The 20867-nt window shown below is 31.6% G+C and overlaps 2 protein-coding genes across 2 annotated transcripts; one reads left to right on the top strand and one right to left on the bottom strand.

Moving 5' to 3' along the window:
• Positions 1-341: 341 nt before the first annotated feature.
• Positions 342-5427, bottom strand: LOC123720102 (retinoid-inducible serine carboxypeptidase-like). Its single transcript, XM_045676592.1, has 9 exons — positions 5372-5427; positions 5059-5282; positions 4883-4982; positions 4130-4260; positions 3403-3718; positions 3067-3261; positions 1934-2011; positions 1107-1261; positions 342-878 (listed from the first exon to the last, which is right to left on the bottom strand). Exons 1-9 carry the CDS (start codon positions 5421-5423, stop codon positions 816-818), a joined length of 1314 nt encoding a protein of 437 aa, XP_045532548.1. The 5' UTR covers positions 5424-5427; the 3' UTR covers positions 342-815.
• A 2842-nt stretch (positions 5428-8269) lies between these two features.
• On the top strand, positions 8270-15841 carry LOC123720100 (facilitated trehalose transporter Tret1-like). The gene is made up of 9 exons (XM_045676589.1): positions 8270-8402; positions 10277-10412; positions 11229-11443; positions 11689-11833; positions 12165-12303; positions 12529-12722; positions 13082-13277; positions 14419-14602; positions 14866-15841. The coding sequence occupies exons 1-9, from the start codon at positions 8370-8372 to the stop codon at positions 15046-15048; spliced, it is 1425 nt and encodes a 474-aa protein (XP_045532545.1). The 5' UTR covers positions 8270-8369; the 3' UTR covers positions 15049-15841.
• Positions 15842-20867: the final 5026 nt, after the last annotated feature.

The raw sequence follows: 20867 nt of genomic DNA, 5'->3' as shown, positions 1-20867 counted from the left end.
GCTATTTAATTCATAGCTATGTAAAAATTTTGAAAATGGGCCATGCGCTGTTAGGAGTACTGTTAACGAATACAGTTTTATTTATATTTGGTATTATATCTAGTAAAATCATGAACGACACTCTTGTCCCAAGGGCATACCCGGTCGCGTATTCGTGAGAATATACCTAGCATAGCGGTTATTTATTATTAAGATTTCTATGGCCATAGTTTTAGCTAAGATCAACAAAGGTGAATTCCTAGGGTAATTCTTAATGTTTAGACTCCTGTAAGTCAAAAACCTTTGTTTAGTCTCGACTCCGAAGTCAAAGCCCTTCTTTTGAAAAAATAATAGATAATGAGTAAATCAGAACGGTATTTATTAGTTGATTGTCATAATATAGCTACCATTGTATACTCGAGCTCCATTTCTGACGAAATAGTAATCCATAAATTTAATGGCTGATGTCTAACGAAACTGCCTACATTGGCTATAACAAAAAACAAACGCAATAGACTTCGAGGTATGGCTAAACTTCCCATATTTAACGTTATTGATGATCAAGACTTTTATGTTATATTAATATATTACATGAAATTTATAATGTATTGTACTGTAACTACATTTTATCTGGGTTTTTCGATAAACAGTAAAATGTGTAATATCAACAAGTTTTTTTATACAATAGAGATTAAAATGTATGAATATTTTTTAATTTTATACAGTGACTTAGATAAAGGACAAGCATTTAGATTATCTTGTTTATTTCTAATACTTGAAAAGAAGCGTATTGTGTTAAATAGGGCAAGGTAAAAATAATACAATATTTGCGATTTTTAACCGAATGACGTCATGTCTCGCAGAAATGCGTTGGATCCAGCTGGGTTGTCTCTTGGTACCTGGAATAAAGACACGTCCTTGATTTAACAAATACATAAATATATATATATATATATATATATAATACAATAAATATACAATATGCATGTTTGTTATACAAAACCAAAGCAACATATGTAGGTAGTACAGAAAGCAAAAAGAAAACTAAGTTTTCTTTTTGCTTCTAAGCCTCCGTCTCACGGAAATGTGACTGCACATTTATATTTAAAATTCAATAATATACGTACGCTATGTCCAGCCTTGTTAATCCAGAAGAATCTAAAGTTACCATAACTCTTATAGTATCCCTCTAATTTGTTGTTTTCCCATATTGGTTGCCTCGTTGCATTTTTATAATTTTCAGCTCCGGGCCACTTGAGGCGGTCTACCCATAGTATTTGACCTGTCAAATTAAACACACAGCTCAGTGTGTTGCTACTCTCAGCGTTTATTATTTACTGATTTGTAAAAACGAGGCGTGTCAGGTATAGATAACTTGCATAAAGAAGGGAGAAGGGAATTAACATCTAACAAAGACTAGAGATATTATGACGGAAGCCAGAATATAACTTAGAAAAATATTATGGTGACTAAACAGTCAGGTTACTAACGCACTATCGCGTGATCGGGAGGACGCGTACGTGTGAATATGTAAAATAAAGAAAAAAAACATTAGCAACTGCGTTTAATCATATGATTTTCCCGTTATACCAGATAATTATTGTTTATAATTAATATCATGAAGATAACACAATCAGTATAATTACTGTTTCTCTGTGCCAGCACTGCCATGAAAAGAGGAAGATTTATTTTTTATGAATAAGGCGAAACTATATAAAAACATAAGCAGCAAATGTACTTAATAGAACCATATTATGATACAAATTACTGATATGTACAGATACCTATTTCTAAGTTATGTAATTTAATAAACAAGTACACACAAATCGTAAGAATATATAATCACCTTCTTTGATACCTTATAAAGATTTTTGTTTGAACTAATTCTTCTACAGACTATACAGGCTCTTATTAAGGGAATACATAATGTAGTAAAAATTACAGTAAAACTTACCAGGAGTATCACAAATCAGATCCAAGTTTCCATTATACTTTGTCACAATTATATTCGTTTCGTTTAATAGTTTTTCAACTGAAACATCATGATATTATTCATTACATTAAATGTTTGCAAGCACCCTATGTTATATTAAAAAATCAATAACTTCTTATAAACAATAACAAATCCTTGATACAGAAACAAAATTTATATAATTTGCAGCTACAAATATGGTTTTTATAGGACTATTCTTTTCAACATAAGAATGATGTTTTTAAGCATGGCTGATCAAATATAGGCCTTTAAAATATTACTTGGGTGAAGCTTAAGTTTTCGTCCTTATTGTACACATCATATGATTTTTTTTATAACAAAGGTTGGGTATTTCTGTGGAAAAAATAGTTTTTGGATGACATACAAAATAAACTTATTGTTTAGTTTATTTATTCGTTTTCTTAACTATCACCTGAATTTTGTGTTTGTGTTTGAAGTGCATTTCTTTTGGTTAACATGTATATATTTATTAATAATGCACAACAATAAAAAATGTAATACATAATATTAACAATTTTTAAATTAAAAAGATAGCCAAAATGGATTAGGTACACCATATATGTAGTATAAAAATTGAAGATGATGTACTAACAAAGACCATGTACTAATAATTTGCCTGTTGAGGTGTGTGTGGGAATGTGCAATGTGCAAATCCATTCGATTTATTTATTGCTTTCGAACGTGGATATCTACAGATTTTCATTTTCTTTATTGCTTAGTTTATATTTATATTATATTTGTGCGTGATTTTAGCAAAAAAAACTTTTATATTACATTTACTTGTATTTATGCGATTTTTGATATAATTAACATACAAATTGTTTATATCGATATTATATAAGATAATAACCACATCTAGGTTTATGCACCACCAGTAATAACACCCAGTAGTGTGCTGTTTTGACGCAAGTCAATATATCGAATAAATAAGTCCTATACGTACAGTAACGGACCTAAACTTGATCTCTGAGACTGTGCTTATAAAATTTATACACTTTTGCCCCGTCAAGTATTGCGGTGTATAACTATTAGTACTATAAACGACCTATAGAAATTCTAATAAAAGATATTTAATTGTTTAATGATGTACTTACTGCCGTCAGTAACTGGTTTCATAAAATCGGTACGCAATGTATCAAATACATTATTGGCTTGTGATGCCCAGACCACTTTTTCTGGTATCCTAAGTGCTTGTTTAACTTGTGTATTCATCAACGTCCCGAGGTCATATTGTTGCCGTCCTGGGGCCCCATATGATATATCCGTTATCATCATATTGATTAAAAATTCTGAAACAAATTATAAATTAAACATAACTCGTTGCATTTTTTAAACCAAGTTTAATTTATGTCGATGTCTTTTATCCAACAACTATTTTATGTTGTAATATTTAAAAATATAAAGATAATATTATAGCTTATAAATGTTACCTTCAACTTTTCTAGGAGTGTCCGGTGAAGAGGACATTTTTGTTAAAATGTTATAGAAATCAACACTAGTGGTAGCTCGGAACACCGCTGACTGTGTTTGTGCCCATTGTCGAGTCGATGCGTAGTATTGACCAGCGTTAAATAATCGTTCGGCTTCTCTGGCTTGCAATTGAATATCTTCATACCCACTTTCATCTATTAGGCCAGCAGCCAGCAATAGAGGGCCCCAGGTTAAAGTCGCATCAACGGGAGATATCCAAGCATTACCCATTGCGATTCCTCGAAGGTTAGATCGGATAGTTCCATTTTGTTCAGCCTAGAAGGATACCCCATGTTTCAATAGTGTTTTTCTTAATGCTATACTATTTTTTGGAGTATAATCATTTAAGAAGTCGTTTATTTAAATGATCAACCTGCCTGATAAAGCCTTTTGAGAGCAATATGTAATATGATTATTTTAGACACAAAATACCAAATTATCGCTGAATACATATTTATAAATAAAAATGAATCGCAGAATATGTTGCTAAGCGTAAACCTCGAAGACGTCTGGACCAATTCGTGTATTCCTTGAACTCTGAGGTTTTTGTAGAGAGAAAAATTGGATAGAAAACCCTATGGGATATCATAGTAAAATGTTCTTCAAAAAATGCAATTTAAGCCGAAACGAAATTCCCGGGGGTTAGTAGAAAAATCAACTAGTTTTACATAATATTTGAGTAATTACTTCTCGCATACGGATACCCATGTCTACGGCCATTTTTCCCCCATAAGACTGTCCGTAAATGTATAGTGGTACTGGTTCAAATTCTGGATGCTTGGTGTAGAAACCTTGCATAAGTTTTACGAAATCTTGTGCTGGAATAAAATCACATTTTGAAATATTGAAGTGAAAGTGTACAAAACTCGACTTCAAAAGAAAGTTTTATCCCTGAATAACCAACGAGGAATTGTCGTCTTTTTAATCGAAATTCTAGGCGAAAATATACACCGCAAAAATAATAACATTAAATTTAAACATGTCATTTTATGAGTATTTATTTTTAGTGAAAGTGAAAATAAATTTCATTATTAAGAAATTTTCTCCATTTAAAATTCTTAATGGCTAATATGATTGAAATTATTGAAGATAACTAGATATCTCGTGAGAGTTTCTCGTTTAGAGTTAAGTTATGGTACTAACAATTGGTACAAGCATAATAATAATAAGCAATTTAGCTATAGGTTAAGAAACATTTTTGATCGTTGATATAACCCAAAATATTTGTCACACTTAAATCGCTTAGCCGAATGAGTAAGTTTTGATAACATTACAGAAGTAAAGTCAATAAACGCAGTATCAAACTAAAGATATTTAAATTATTACATATACGAGAAAAATGTTTCTTAACTTTCAAGATACCCTGTATCAATTATTGTATGAAGTAGATTTCATCTCGTTTATATTATTAAAGTTTAATTAAATATGAGATGTTATTACCGATTTCATCGTTAGTGGTTGTAAGAAGGCTTAAGTCATCGACGTAACTGAAACCTGTCCCGACAGGATTGTCCAAGAAGATAACATTGAAGTTTTTAATCTAAAAACATAAACATCAAAATGTTTTACTTTACAAAATATGACCTTCTTTATACGGAACAGAAATCAAAACCTACCCACGTATAGTTCCTCTCTTGTAAAGACAAATCAAGGGGGCCCAAAATCTCGAAATTTCCTGTACCTGTGGATGAACCTCCAGGCCCGCCTTGAAGCCAAACTATCAATGGTCTCTCTGTGTAGTTGCTTACGTCAGCCGTGGTATAATATAGCCAATAAAACATATGGGCACCTGTTCTAACTTCCACATACCCGAAGTCTTGTTTGTAATCACCGAACTGAGCTGTAATTATAAAATCATGTGATACATAAACAACTATTACATAAAATAAAAAACATTCAGTTTAATATAACCCTAATTAGTTATGTTACCTTGGACATTTTGAAGTAAAAAAATTGGAATAAATAACAGATATATCAACATTTTGTATTAAGTTTAAATTCAATACTAAATAGTTGTCGATTAATTGATTTGGTGAAACGTTTATCTTTAAGCTAGGTTATCTTATCCGATATATTGGGTAAGAGCTTTAATTAGTACGCATCGAGAATTGACAGATAAATAACAATATATAGAGTGAATCTTAAAGGAACATAAATACATTGAAACATCTAATTTGCATAGGTTTTATGTAATTTATTAATTAACTGTTGTAAGCCAAAGGCGTACGCGGCTGACACATTTCTAGATGCGTTGTATTGATCACTTTCATTGTTCAAACGTATTTGTATCTTTACATTGTTTTCCTTTCCCGTAGACGCAAGTATTTATCTTACACATAGAAATAAATATCCATTGGCGGATGGCTGGGGTTTGAACTCACGACTAAAATTTTCATCATCGCCCGCGAAATCCGCTAACACAAATTGTCTCTGATGAAATTATTGTCAGTTATGTATATTTTGTATTGTATTTAAAATAATTTGCAGAATTTTATCAAATAACGATAGTATAATTTTTGTATCCTTTAGTACAATTTGTTATACAACTTTTAAACACCTGTTTATGTTATTATCGGGACACATAAAAAGTTTGTTTTGTATAATAATTATTTTCACGTGGTCCGAAGGGCGGTTCTCCAAGTCACATGACATTCATGCTGATAATGAAGACATATGTTTGAATAAAGTTTTAGCGACTCGTGACGTTAGTTTACTTTGGGACTCATTTTTTGAGGATAATTTAAATTTGCATCACTCTAAATGGTGGACCGACTTTCAGTTAATCGCATTTAAATAAGACATTATTTCGTTAATAATTATATCGCAAATAGTATTAATAAAAACTTGTACGTTTTTTGTACTTGTTATTTACTATATACTATTTTAATAATATTCTGATGACAATTTTTTTAGATCGATCCAGTAATACAGATATTTCCTATTTATAAGTTGAGAGATTGTAAAAATAAAAGTGACTTTATTTCATTATATAAAATCATATGCTGTTTAAAAAAATATAAAGGATGAAATATAGATATTAAAAGGTTTTCTAGCTAAAAATGAAATACATGTATCATTACGACATATAGTGACTACCGTTTTCAAATTGGTATGATTAATTGAGTAGGAATGAAAAACGATGCACATGTAATGACCTTTTTTATGTTCTTAAAAAGTCAGCTAATAAATGTTCGTAGCAGCATGCTACGTGTTGTAGCGGCATTGCGACGTCAATGACACATGGTCATTGACAAACTTCCGCCTAACAATGAATTTATACTACTGTAGGTAACTGAAGGTAGGATTTTTATACATAAAATAGCAAAATGCTTTGTGTATATAAAACCCTGAGACATTTAGCATAGCGAGAATATTTCATTATTTTAAAAATTAACTTTAAGTGTATTTTGTTAATGCTTATTATATTATTTACTTTATTAAGAATTACAAGCTACTTCATTTAAATATTAAATCATCCAATTATTATTAGTAAATTTTATTGTGTTTTAACGACCATATTCTATCTTGTCATGTATCGCATTGACTAGCGTCACATGTACAAGTTAATAACAACCTTTTGTCATATAAATAAAGCAATTTAAAACATGACATATCGAAAATAATTATTCATATTTTTTTAATGACGCTTGTGTTTACATCCATGTCTCTTTCTGACAGTCTGTTCGTTTGTCCTTCAATAAATGGACGGTAGCTCTACAGTTATCTTCACTCATTTTGCAAATAAACTGCACCACTAAAGAGCCAGCCCGTTGTTGTTTAAAAAAAGCAGGAGACGATTAGTGCCTTAGACTTAACTTTGAATTTTTTAAATATTATTTCAGTAATAGAATATTTGTACAAAATAATTGATTACTAAAGTAGTTAGTAAGTTTAATTAAATATTTGTTTACACTTCATTTAAAAAAATACAGTACAAATAAAATAATTAAATGAAAAGGAAAGGAAATGAAGCAATACATCTCTGGAAAGAGATACTGTCTTTCCAGGCAACTGTTGTGAAGATTAAAAATTAAATTAAATAAAGTTATATTTTCAGTGTAATTGTTTATAATTGTTGTTAGCTGATTACGAAAGAAATAAATGGTATGGAAATTGCGCAAAAAGTGCTACATTAGATATACAATTACTAGGATATAAATATTGAAACAAAAGAAAGCAATTAGAATTTAAATAAATAAAGAAAGATAGGGATACGTTGTGGACAGATACTTGTAGAGTAGAGATTTAAAAGAGGATCCAGAAGGATTTAAGCCGACGGGCCGGGAAATGAATACCATAGCCTCCCGCAGAATGCGGTGTTTAGGTATTTAACAGTCATTTGATCTGACCCGTGGTAGATTTAACAAGTCTCATTCTCCGACCTGGTCTCTTAAAAATTCTATACTGTATAATATAACCATAAATATGATTGTTATACAGTTATATTATTTTAAATACAGGGGTTTGTTTACTACAAACTAAATTTTCTATAAAAAATATAAATTATTTTATGTAATTAAAGATTGCTGAAATACATGTAGTACGTATATCACTTAAAAATTCTTTGAAAAAATCTATTCCCTATGGTTGAATATAATTTGATTGTGTGATAGTTGTATTATTTTTTTGGGTCCGTTAAATTTAAACGATTGTGTTAAACTCTCAATTACTTGTTTATTTGTATTTCTACTTTAAACATTAGCCGCATTAGCAACTAAACTCACATGACAACTGTAAATACTGATTTTTGATTGTGATCTCTAATCTATAATAACGTGTTTAGCGGAAAACGTCTTCAGTCAGCAGCTTAGATCAATACATCACGGACTTGCTGACTCTGGTTAGGAAATAAATTAAGAAATATAAATAAGGATTAAGTGTATAAATCGGTGTCAATTAAACAGTGATTATAATCTCATAAAGGACGATGACGAAATTATCAACTGCGTTTTTAAAACAGGTAACATTTTTTTGATTACTTCGTGAGATAAATTAATTTTTGATAAACGTCATATTCGAATATAAATGAAAAATATGGAACATCGAATGTAAAGAAATCAAGTTCACTAGAAAATTAAAATAAATTATTAGTTACGGTGTTTGATCGATTTCAGTGGTTCTTGATTCCTCAGTTGTTATTTTGATTTCCGTAAGTAGAATTAAACATACATATACAGTGTTGCGTCTATAATGTTCATTCATAATTATAAATTAATTAGATTCTATAGAAATATACAGATTGTAATGGTTAGTTTAAAATAAATTAATACGTGGTTCAGCGGATTCCTGCGTTATTTTTATTAATTTATTTAAGTCACAAAATCAAATTGCATGCTTAAAATTATCACATTACACATTTTATACTTATACACATCAATAATAGTAATCGTAAAATTTTAAAAAATATGTAGAAATGGAAATGGAATTTTTTAAATTAATAATTATATATTTTTAATATGTCCAAAAAACTGAAAGCGTTCGAGATCTGGGTTTATTAACGTATGCTTAAAATATCTTGGACAAAATGCAATACGAAATGCAACCGTGCTGGACAGAATGCAAAAGAACTAAGAAGTGCTTATGACGGTTGAAAAAGGAAACTTAAGTATTTCGAACACGTCTTACGTGTAATACGAGTTCTTCAATTAATTATACACGGCAGATAGAAGGACACCTGACCGCAGACACACGTCCTGGTTGAAAAACCTTAGAGAATGGTTTGGTCAAAGAACCAAGGCATACAAAACTAAAGTAGCCATGATGATTGCCGACGTACGAAAGGAGATGGCAGAAGAAGAAGAACGTACATTCGATATTAAAAGTTCAAGCATTGGAACATGCTAGCCTCGTTTTCCTGAAAAAAGACTTCAAGAAAAAAGAAGTATCTCATTTCATAAATCTCGGCAACGGTTACGAATCATCTTATGTAATATATAGTACGTTCATTTCCCTAAAAAAACAGTTTTGAATTTAAAACTATTTTTAAGTACAATTAAATATGTAATATTACAATTTCCCCAAGTTGACAGTCGCCGTATTCTTAAGTACCTTCTATGTTCCTCACTATATTGAATAGAGATAACGTTTAAGGAACGTAACGGTTAAGGAAAAGTCAAGTACTTAAATTGAGATTATCTTAACGCAATTGCGCGCATTCAGAATCACATGATTGATCCACTTCAAATATCCTTTTTATCTGAATGACTTGATTTACAGAACAAGTGGTAAGCTAATCGAGAGATGAGATCTATTGACGCGTATTACAATATCTTTCAGTATGCCAATCAGTAAAATACTAGATCAGATTATAAAATAAAATAAATAAGTATGGGGCAAATGGAATCTGACGGTGCCACTGGATCTTAATTATTCATTTAAAAATATAGCTATTCATGCAGAGATAACTTATAAATCTATATTCTGTCAAATTTCTTATAGTGATAAGAATTACAGTGGTAAAGAATTAACTGTTAACTGTTTTGGTATGTAGCGCTAAGTAGACACTTAACTATTGAAAGTTCCACTAAATCCACAATTCCCCAATCAGGACTTTCTGCAAGTAAACATTTTTTTAAATGTTATATTACAAAATTATTGCGTGATAAATCATTATAGAACTTAGAGATTATAGGAACCTTAGAGGACATACCGAAACCTCATTTGATCACAGTATTATGCATGAAAATGTGTTGTTATATGGCGTGCTTATAACTTCAAATGAAATTTCTGGCGAACAGCTACTATTAAAAGAAGGATGTAAAATTAGAAAAAGTTTTAACGTATAAAATGACCAAAAATAATGTTTTTACTATCAATGTTTTATATCTCTTTTAGCTATGGCTAACGATCGCTGCGTCACTAGCGTTTCTCATCATTGGATTAGTTCGAGGTTACTCTTCATCTGCTCTTCCATCAATAGAGTCGCATGACCCGGGTCTAATGCAATCGAGTGAACAAAAATCCTGGATTGGTAAGTAAGCTACTTAAATATCATTAAAATAATTATAATAAATGAATTTTCTGCTTTGTAAATAGACAAAACCCTTTCCATTTTATAATACTTTAATTTAACTCATCGGTACATATGCTCGCTACTACTTGATACATTATATCATACTAGTATTACATATTCAATTTGTAAATTACAAAATTTTTACGAGTAATGCACGTAAATAGCAAAATTACTTCTGATTGCTTCATTCCGGAAAATAGAAATAATAGCCATAATTATATCTCTAATACAATCATACTTTTCTGTAAGTGATACCGAATGTTTTCATGTTTTAAAATTTATGTTACCATAATAATATAAAAGAACTTATGACAATTTTAGGCGGCCTAAACTCGATACTGGTAAAACGAAAGCCTAATCGTTTGCTTTGGTTTGGAAGCCATTAAAGGCTGAGCTATATTCTTAAAAAGAAAAAAAAAGTCTTCATTCAACATTTATTTATTTATTTAAGTACAATTTGTACACTTATGCATGTTAAATTTACACCATCTGTTTATTGGACTACCAGGAGGCCTTGTTCTCAGAAGAACGGCCAAAAACCTGAGCAAATTCGTTTCTCCCTTTACATTATTCATTTTTATTACGGGAAAGGTCACAATTCACAAGTTCGATACGTCTAAACATATTAATAAGAGAGAAAAACAAGATCTTATAGCGGCATGAGTGGCCACACATTCTTATCATCTATGTATTCCTGAAGTCATATGTCCCATCCTCTATTGGGGTTATAATACTTTAACAAAACTAAAGAAGTTTAATATTGAAATTGTACAGGTTCAATCACACCATTGGGGTCATTTCTGGGCAGTTTATTATCGGGACCTTTAATGCATCATGCGGGTCGAAGACGGACCCTACAGCTGACAGCACCATTGTGGGGAGCTGGATGGCTCATCCTTGGTTTCGCACCTAATTTTCCCATAGTGCTATTGGGAAGGATTATGTCCGGTCTAGGAATCGGCCTAGTGCTTGCACCCACACAAGTATATGTAAGTTATCTTTAATCCAAAACGGAAATAAACAATAGTAATGGGAATAAAATGTCGGTAATGTTGAAAAGATGATTGAGTTGAATGACAGCACAATTGAAAAAGATAAAATATAAATGAATTTGATATGATAACGTGGTCGATTTCGATTTCTTATTGACACGTTTCTTCTTCGTTTTGACATAGACTATTTTTCTGCTTACTGTAATCAATAAAATATTAAGTTAACTACTTTTTCACGAAAGGTGAGTGAATGCTGCGATCCAGAGATCCGTGGCCAACTTGGCTCTTTACCTACACTGTCTATGTCACTGGGAATTCTCATCTCCTACATCGCAGGCAGCTGGCTTTACTGGAGATATCTTGCATTTCTGTCCGCCACATTTTGTGGTAAGTGATTTATTTATGGTTAAAATTAATTGCATTGCTCTTACGTTACACTGTTATGAATGTTATTCAACTTACTTCGTAGTTACTCTTGTCACACATTAAAGTCGTAAATAATAAATAACAGAATCTCTAGAGAACCAAAAAGGCAAATAATATAGTTTTTAAAATTAAATATAGGTACTAAGATAAGCTCACAAAATTAGGTGGCGCCGGAGCTATGATTTGTAGTAAAAATATCATCTATTTAAAATAGTCATTAAAATATAAAATAGTTCTAACTAGGACTTGACGTGTGTACATGACACATTTTATATCCTTTGCTTTTATCCAGCGGCGCTATTCGTAGTTTTAATTCCACTACCCGAGTCACCTGTGTGGTTAGAAACCCAAGGCATAGACAACGAGTATGCCATGAAGTGGCTCCATCTTTCAAAGCATGCTGTGGCTACTGTTAATGAAGAAACACAGGAGTAAGTTTTCCTATTTATAATACATATTTACATCTCGTTGCATACAATTAGGTGGGCATAAAAGTGCTAATCTGTTTTTTTATATAACTTCGAGAGACCTATTCATGTGTCATATATCATTCGCCTGGACATAAATTGTTGTGGCATCATTTAACTGGTAAGCATAGAGAATATTAAAATTTATATTTTATCCTTAACTTCAACTTAGCTATCGTTCCCTTTCAGACCTGTAAAAAGTATAAGCGGTAACAGCCTCAAACCAGTAGAAGACCCTCCAAGGAGTTTGTTCACACGAGAGGTGTTTTTTTCGCCTTCAGTAACCAAGCCGCTAATTATTGGCTTCGCGTTGTTGTTCCTGCAACAGTTTAGCGGTATCGACACCATCATATACTTTACAGTAGAAATCTTCCAAAATGCAGGTTTGTGTACTCTATATATTGGTCGTGGTATATCCAACTAATTTCGATATGATAAGCGATACCTCAAGTTTTTGATTAGCTTATTTAATTGAAACAATTTCAGTACAGAAATGCGTCCGTGAATGTTATGTGAAGAAACAAATATAGGAATGTATAAGTTACATGTAAAATATAATAGGATTACGTAAACGTAAAGGCAATAAATAATGCAATTTATTAGAGATTCAGTCAAGAGGTCTTCTATCCTAGATATGTTTGAACAGTCAATACTTATAAAATTCATACACTTTTCAACTATGTGACGTTTAAAGTTTCTTTGTGTACGAATTTGAGTGTATATGTCAATATTTTGTTAATAGGTAGCACATTAAACCCAATGACGGCAACTATTATTGTGGGTGCAGTGCAATTGTTTAGCAATGGAATCAGCACGATGTTAGTGGACAGAGCTGGACGAAGGCCATTATTATTACTTTCTTCTATCACAATGTGCGTTTCGATGGTTTCAATGGGAGCAGCTTTTTACTTCGAATTTGAAAAGGCGTCATGGCTTGGGTAAGTATAATTACTTGTATTGTTTTTGTTAAGATTAAAGCTAATGACTGTGTAGTCGAAAGAAAAATGACAAGTATTATACATTTTAAATGACTTCTTTTTAAATTTATTAATCCTTATTTAAATTTTAATAATAATGATAACAAAGCAATTACACGACTCTATTTAATTGTTAGACATCCCAAAACCTATAAAAACTGTGTTCACTTGGCCAAGGTCCGTGTTAAGGCCCTATCAGAGCACGAATTGCTATATTAGTGTCTCGGGGTGGACTGCGGTACTCAGTCGAGAGCTGGAGCACAGAGGCGCGCCGGCCCGTAATAACAATTATTTATGTAAAACATTAAATTAATGTAATTTTCTCAATTTTATTCTGGAATGGAAAATACTTAGCTTGCGATAAAATATATCGTGTAAATTTAAAAATCATGTTCGATATAAGTTTTCGTCATAAAATAAATTCAAAGTGTTAAAAATTTGGTATGTTTGGATTTTTTCTATCGAACGAAGCCATTAAGATCGTGTATCGATCTTTCAAAATGGATACATAAACTACTCAACTCTACCATAATTTTTTACCATTCGCCCTACTTTAAGAAACGATGACAAAAAACGAAAAGAAACAATGTACTTTTTTGGAGTTTGGCGACCGTATAGGCCCTTAAACAGCGTACCAGGATTGATTCATTCAATCCAGAGTTAAAGTAAACAGCTACGGTTAATTTTTATTAATATATAATCTTGATTCTAAATTTCAGCGAATTAAAACGTATTTTGGAGGTAGACTAATATTTATTTCCATATCATATTTTACAAGCCGAAGTTATTTACTTTAAACAATTTTTTAGCCTACATTTTAATTGCAAAATGCACATAGTCAAATAAAACCATAGATAATAAATTCTACGGTCAGTTACCTTGATAGGTCGTGACTTAGTCGTTACTTAAACGGAAGTTCGAATTAACTCTAAATTTTTAGCTAATATTGATCATACAGAAAGGTCTAAAGACCTAGATTTTTTGGTATTTTATGTTTATATCGCGTATAATTAAACAGAAAAGCAAACCTTCTAGTGTATAATGAAATTACGCAACGTTTTTCTTTTGTAAATTGTTTTTAAATATATTTTTGTTGTTGTAGGTATCTACCCATTATGAGCCTTGTGGTGTTCATGTTGGGATTCTCTCTAGGGTTCGGTGGTCTTCCATTCCTATTACTGGGTGAACTGTTCCCCAAACACTACAGATCGCAGCTGTCTGCAATGGCAAGCGCAGTGAACTTATCTTCCATGTTTGTGGTTCTCAAGTCTTATCACCCGTTAGAGGTATGTGCTATCAAAAAAAAATTCACTAATTATCATGATGACTACAATATTATATATATCCCGATGTATATGTGACATATAATATATACATTATACATATATCACGTTGTTTTGATTAAATATGCAATTTGATAAAAAGTTGTGGTTTCCATGTTTTTTTCACACTGTTTTGTTCTGGATATTTTGAATTTAATGTTGCTTGCCACACCAGATGTCATATTTTAATTTCAGTTTTGTTTTAATAAACAAATTTAACATTGCAGCATATTATAACATCAGCTGGTACATTCTGGATGTACGCTGCTTTCTCTGCGCTAGCGTTCTTCTTCGTTGTGTTCTTCGTTCCTGAGACAAAGGGAAAGTCTCTCGCGGAGATTGAGCAGCACTTTAGAGGTAAAAAACACCAGGAGAGCATTGATTTGCAAAATGTTCAAACGAAATTCTAGATCAGTTACTATTTTGAGGATTTAAATAAGGAAGAAAAACGCTGTATATTTCCGACCATCTCTGACTCTCTTGAGAAATGTTGTGGTTGTAAAATTGTCTATATTATTCAACTTTGTTATTTAGACAAAGACAAGTTGTCGAGTGTAACAAAATGTGATATATTTTTTTATGGTGTAACCTAATCTAACATAATCTATGTACAGTTTCAAGTTATCTGTTACAATGTAAACATACAAAACTTTCATAATTGTAGGTGGCTTATTTTTCGAACTTTGCTTTTTAGTATAAACTGCCATTCAATTTGTTTTTCAAACATTTAATATATTTCTCTTACTTAACAGAAAATTAAAAATGCGTTGTTTACGACACTACATTGACGTTTCGACATTTGCTTTTCAGTAGAAAGTAAGATTTATTATCTAACCCTGAATCGTGTTTAACCAGTTAAAGAACTTTTGTTTAAGTGCATCTCAAGTATTATTTATCGAATTTTTAATTTATATCACTATTTAATAAGAATTTTGTTTAACCTAAGAAGTATTTTATTTTTTAGAATATTAATATTTAATGTGCTGTGATATGCATTAGTTCTCTAGTCGTAATACTTAAAAGTTGAAGTGTCTTTCAAGAACTGTAAAACCCGTCTAATTCAATTCACACAAATCAAATAGTTGCACGTATACTATTATATTTCGATCTACTAATGGTGAATTTTTACTTGATACTTCAACCGTTAGCTTGTAGCTTGTAAATAATAAGTATAAACTGTGTATATAAAAATATTATATTTAAATAAAGTATGAAACAAAATAAAATCGTATTTTTTTCCTATTCTCAGTCAATTCCAGTTTATTACAACGTCGTACTTCTTTTGAATGTAGTATGTTCAACCGATGTTTGTGTTCTTAAAGAACTCATAAACCAGGTGGTCAAGCTGAAAATTGGCTTCCACTCCAGTACACATTATTTACGTTTTTAAACGCTTTTTATTATAACAGTAAAGCGATAGTTTCATATTGTATAGTTATATACATTAAGATTGGCAAGAATACACGAGAAATTTATTAGATATCTCTCCTAGTCTATTCCCCCACATCTGGAAAGAAGTAGTCATTATACAGTTATGTTACAAGAGACATGTCTGTTTTATACAAAATCGTCCCAAAACCAAATTCAAGTAACTTGCAGTTTCATTTTTTACAAAAAAACCATTCCCTTTTTTCCTTTTCTTTGCGCCCGATCGGCTAAGGCAGCGTTCTCTAGTTTCGGATGTCATGGCGCACTAATATACACACATTATAGTTAATAATTAAATATACTTTTCACACATATTTCTTTCAAAAGGTGTACAGTTAGTTTCTATCTATTTTTAATAGATTTACTGTAATGCCCGTTTGCAGACCTTATTTAAATAAATCATATTTAGATACAAGAATATAAGAAATACAAATAGAAAATCTGAGTTTTTACCAAATACATACGTTCTATTGAACAATACATCAACCCAGCTGTGGCATTATGGGCATACCCTAACCTCTATAAGTCTTTCAGGGTTTAGAATATTCTTGTTCATACTAGTATATATGACTTTTTATTTAAAACTTTTATTTCCTACACAAATGTATAGTATAAACCATACCAATACATTCAAATATGATAAATATAACACTAAAATAAATTTCAAATTTCTGTAATAAAAGTCCCTGTGGCGTTGTAAATGCTGGCAACATTTCCTTCGCGAGGGAAGCATCGTACTATCTATCAGGCGCTGACTTATAACTTTAATTAAAAATTATTTACATCACTCTTTGTCAATCTATAAAGTACGCATTCGTTCGCACACGTTCAGCTGTTACAATTTAGAACAACCACGTGAGCCTTGTCAGCAGTTGGTTAATGTTTTAAAAATACATATTTAATTATACTCTTGTAAGCTATCGGTGTATCAGAATATGCTGTGATTTAAAAATATACTTGGAATCGATTAGAGGATAGCAAGAGGTTTTCTGTCAATTTCAAGAATATGGCCATTATATTATTATGGAATTATGGGCTGTAAAAAAATAAATAAATCTTCACCTGTTGACGAAATGGAGCCGCTACGTAAGCCGTGTCAGCCGTGTTGGTCAATGTCAAATGAAATCTGAACATATTGGCGCTTCACAAATTCTGCAGCTAATACAGGTCCAGCGTCTCGTGCAGCCTGCACGGCAGAGTTTGAGTGAGATTCTCACTGTTTACATTTTATACATTGAAACTGCGTTACTTTAACATAAACACATTTTAGATGTCTTATTAGAAGTAAATTAATAAACGGGCTTTACCGTTTAATTTCCAATCATGACAAATAAATTATAATATACAGCTTAGATTTTTTTACATTTTATACATTATTTCTATCTTCTTATCCTATATATTCTCTATCTCTACGTTCAGTACCGTCGCTCGGAACAGCTTCACGAGTAAATGCCTCCTCCAGCTTTTTCCAACTCGACTCTGTCTCTGGCTTTCTTTCTCCATTCGCTTCCTGCTACCATTTCTATTTCTTCTTTTTCTTCCACCTTTTTTTGGGGCGGATTTTTCTCCTTCTTCACCTTGGCCAATAGAGTTATCTTTGAAGTCCACATTTTATCTGTGTATCTACATGCCCCGCCCATTGCCACTTCTGTTTTGAGTATAATGTTAGACATCTATCAGTTGTTTTTTCGTCTCATTTTTTCGCTTTTATTTTTATGTATTTTTCACATTTCAAGTCCACGTAGTAAGTAAAATAATGAATGAGTACATAATTTTTTATTAAAATTAAACAATTTAAAATAGTACGTGTATTGCAAAATGTGCTGAACAATGCAGTTATTATTAATTAACTGTATATTGTTCCCCCGCGACTTTTTTTTTAGGTTTCCTTAATCGTTTTAATGGTAATTGTTAAATTATAGCTTTGCTCGATACATAGAGAAGGCGTTTGTTTATAATGAATTAGATGCCTCTGATATCTATTGTTAGCTTCTAATATTTATTTCATTAAATTATGAAACATATTCTTAAGAACCTTGCTACAAGTGTCCATGTGCAATTGTTATTCATATGACTCGCTCGTTTGTTTACGTGTTACGAATTGACTCGACCATCTCCCCGAAGTGGGGTCGTCGAGTCGGAGTAGGGAAGTTGTGATTGTAAAAGAGGTTGTGACATATGCGCACGGGCTGTTCCTTTGTACAAGTTTGAAGTTATACAGTTCACGTACAATCAATGAAGTAAATTATAGTGAATTAAGTCATCATTGAAGTGTTTAATTTCCTACCCTAAGAAAAACACTTTTTGATCGGAAATGGTCACGGTGACCACGCACGCTTAAAAGCACGCGAAACATCGGAAAAAATTTAAAATTTAGAATTATGTAAATAATTATAAGTTTTTAATAATAATACATAGCTTTAATCCGTTCAAAAAATGTTTTTCTTAATGTGTAAAAGCTATTTTAACAAAAGACAAGGAAGTATTGTCTTTTGTTAAAATAGCTTACCCTAAGAACTAGATCAACTTCCGCTAACACTATGCTTTGTAGGATATATATATGTACGCAGCCAACTAGCTCAGTTAACAGCCTACCCTTATGCTCGAGATTTGGTCTTTAGGTTTTAACTATTTGTAGTTTTTTAGATTCGTCTATATCAAGTAACGTATGATAAACAGCTCGTTGACACATTACGTTACATGGACGTAGAATTTGCAGCTTTGACAGTAAAACAGTTAGTAAACAAAATTTGCGTTTTGTTATGAATCTGGAGCAATGATGAATCATATTTCCATCGATGTCATAATACCAACAAGCTTTTTATTTAGGTTCACTGTACAGCTTTAGTACGAAATTAAAAAAAAATCTCATTTAGGTACTTGTTGAAATATAATAATAATTTTTTATTATTTATATATTAGTAATACCTGTTTTTGTAAAGTTAAGTCTTCCTTTAGTCGATGGTATATAAACCCCAGTTTTCCTGGAAACTTGATCCTTTTATAGGTTATTGAATATTAGTTTAAATTCGTTAAACTGTCACTCTCGTCATTGTATTAATCTATAAATTTTATGTATATCCATTTTTGTATATTATATAAGTCTTCTTTTCTTCAAAATGTCTTCTTTTTATCCTATCCTTAGCTAGTTAAACTAAGTACTTAGCGTATTTGCACCCTCATATACCAATATGCAACATCTTAATAGACTGGTGAGATCCGCTGGTGGACGGCTAGTGACCGATCCTCTACCGCACGAGTGCTTTCCATCAGAATACAACTAAGTACAAATACGCACTCAAGATCACCACTAAGTAATGCAATTAAGGTGTGAAAACGAGCCTATGGGTCACTCAAGCGTTAGTTCCTACGGGAGAAGGGAGGAACCTTTGTATATGTCAGGAGTATCTGTATGGTACATGAAGTGTATGTATCAACACACTACACTATATAAGTAAATATTTGAGAAGGTGAGACCTAAGAATGAGACTTACACTAACACATAAATAGTTAATATATAAATAAGTACTGGATGTCTGCACCAAGAGACTTAAGATAACAGATGGATACCTACGGGTAGGATTCAAGGTTCAAAGTGGTGGATTTATCACAAAGCTATCGGGCAGGCTCACCACGATAATTAAGGGCTTGAAGGATTCTTTGGCACTTTGAGAGGTAGCGAGAAATGTATAAGAACCCAGACGAGAACTATATGGAAATCTGATTTATTGTTATAACACAGAATCTTAATTACGACTTATACCTTCACACATACATCATATTATTTTTATAAGTTGTGGTAGTATCGGGCACCATCAGCAGCATCAGCTGTTAAAGTTTAGTGACGTGAACCGTGTCATTTTGTCAATGATGAAATAAAATCTTAAGATTAATCAAATCGGCCTGTTCGCTAAGTGTAATGCATCAACTAATTACGTGACAAATAGGTCCCATACAAGATAATTAATAGAAGGAAAAGTATAATATGCTGTTTTTAACATCACATCAACGCATTTGCTCTTATAATTTTTTCAGGCAATATGTTTTTATCACATGTAAGAAATTATAGAACCATTGTACCTTTTACAGTGAACATTTATTTATATTTATTTATTTCCACTTCGTTACCATAATATAAAATGTATACATATAACAAACAAAAAACAACAGGTTACATAAGTCATTAGGCAACGGGCGGCCTTATCGCTAACAAGCGTAAAAGAGAATGAGCAAGAGAAATTTTAGTAGAGATAGGCAACAAAATTGCGTAACCTATCAAGTGCGTGACAAGAAGAAAAGATCCTTCTACTCAGTTCGTTAAATTGGGGCTGCCAAGACATGGTTGTGTCCAGAGTAATTCCCAGGTTCCTAACATTGGAGCAAAATGGAACGACAGTACTATCTATAGTGATCTGGCGTAAAGTTGACCAATTAATTATGATTATATACGATACACTCCTAATGCTAATGGACTGGATCTTATAAGGGTTTATCTGAAGACCAAACGATTTACTCCGTTCAACAACTTTGTCTAAATTAAGTTTATTAGAGTTAATTATTTATTAAAGTTTGCCGTCTGAGTAGCAGAGGGAAATTCATTGAAAGTAGACTGATTGTATATTTGAAGTTTACAGCATAAAGATAAGAGTTGGAAGAAAGTTGATTAGTAATAGAATTTATAAACATTTCGATATTTTGTAGACTATCTATAATAAATTAAATTTCTTCTGTACAAACATTACCTGTCCACATCGTATCCCTAACTTTCTTACTGACTACTAACTGACGTGAGACTTATCTT

Source organism: Pieris brassicae, chromosome 2, assembly GCF_905147105.1.
Source record: "Pieris brassicae chromosome 2, ilPieBrab1.1, whole genome shotgun sequence".
Taxonomy (NCBI): domain Eukaryota; kingdom Metazoa; phylum Arthropoda; class Insecta; order Lepidoptera; family Pieridae; genus Pieris; species Pieris brassicae.
The sequence above is the reverse complement of the archived record's forward strand: the minus strand, read 5'-3'. Positions and strand labels throughout refer to the sequence as shown.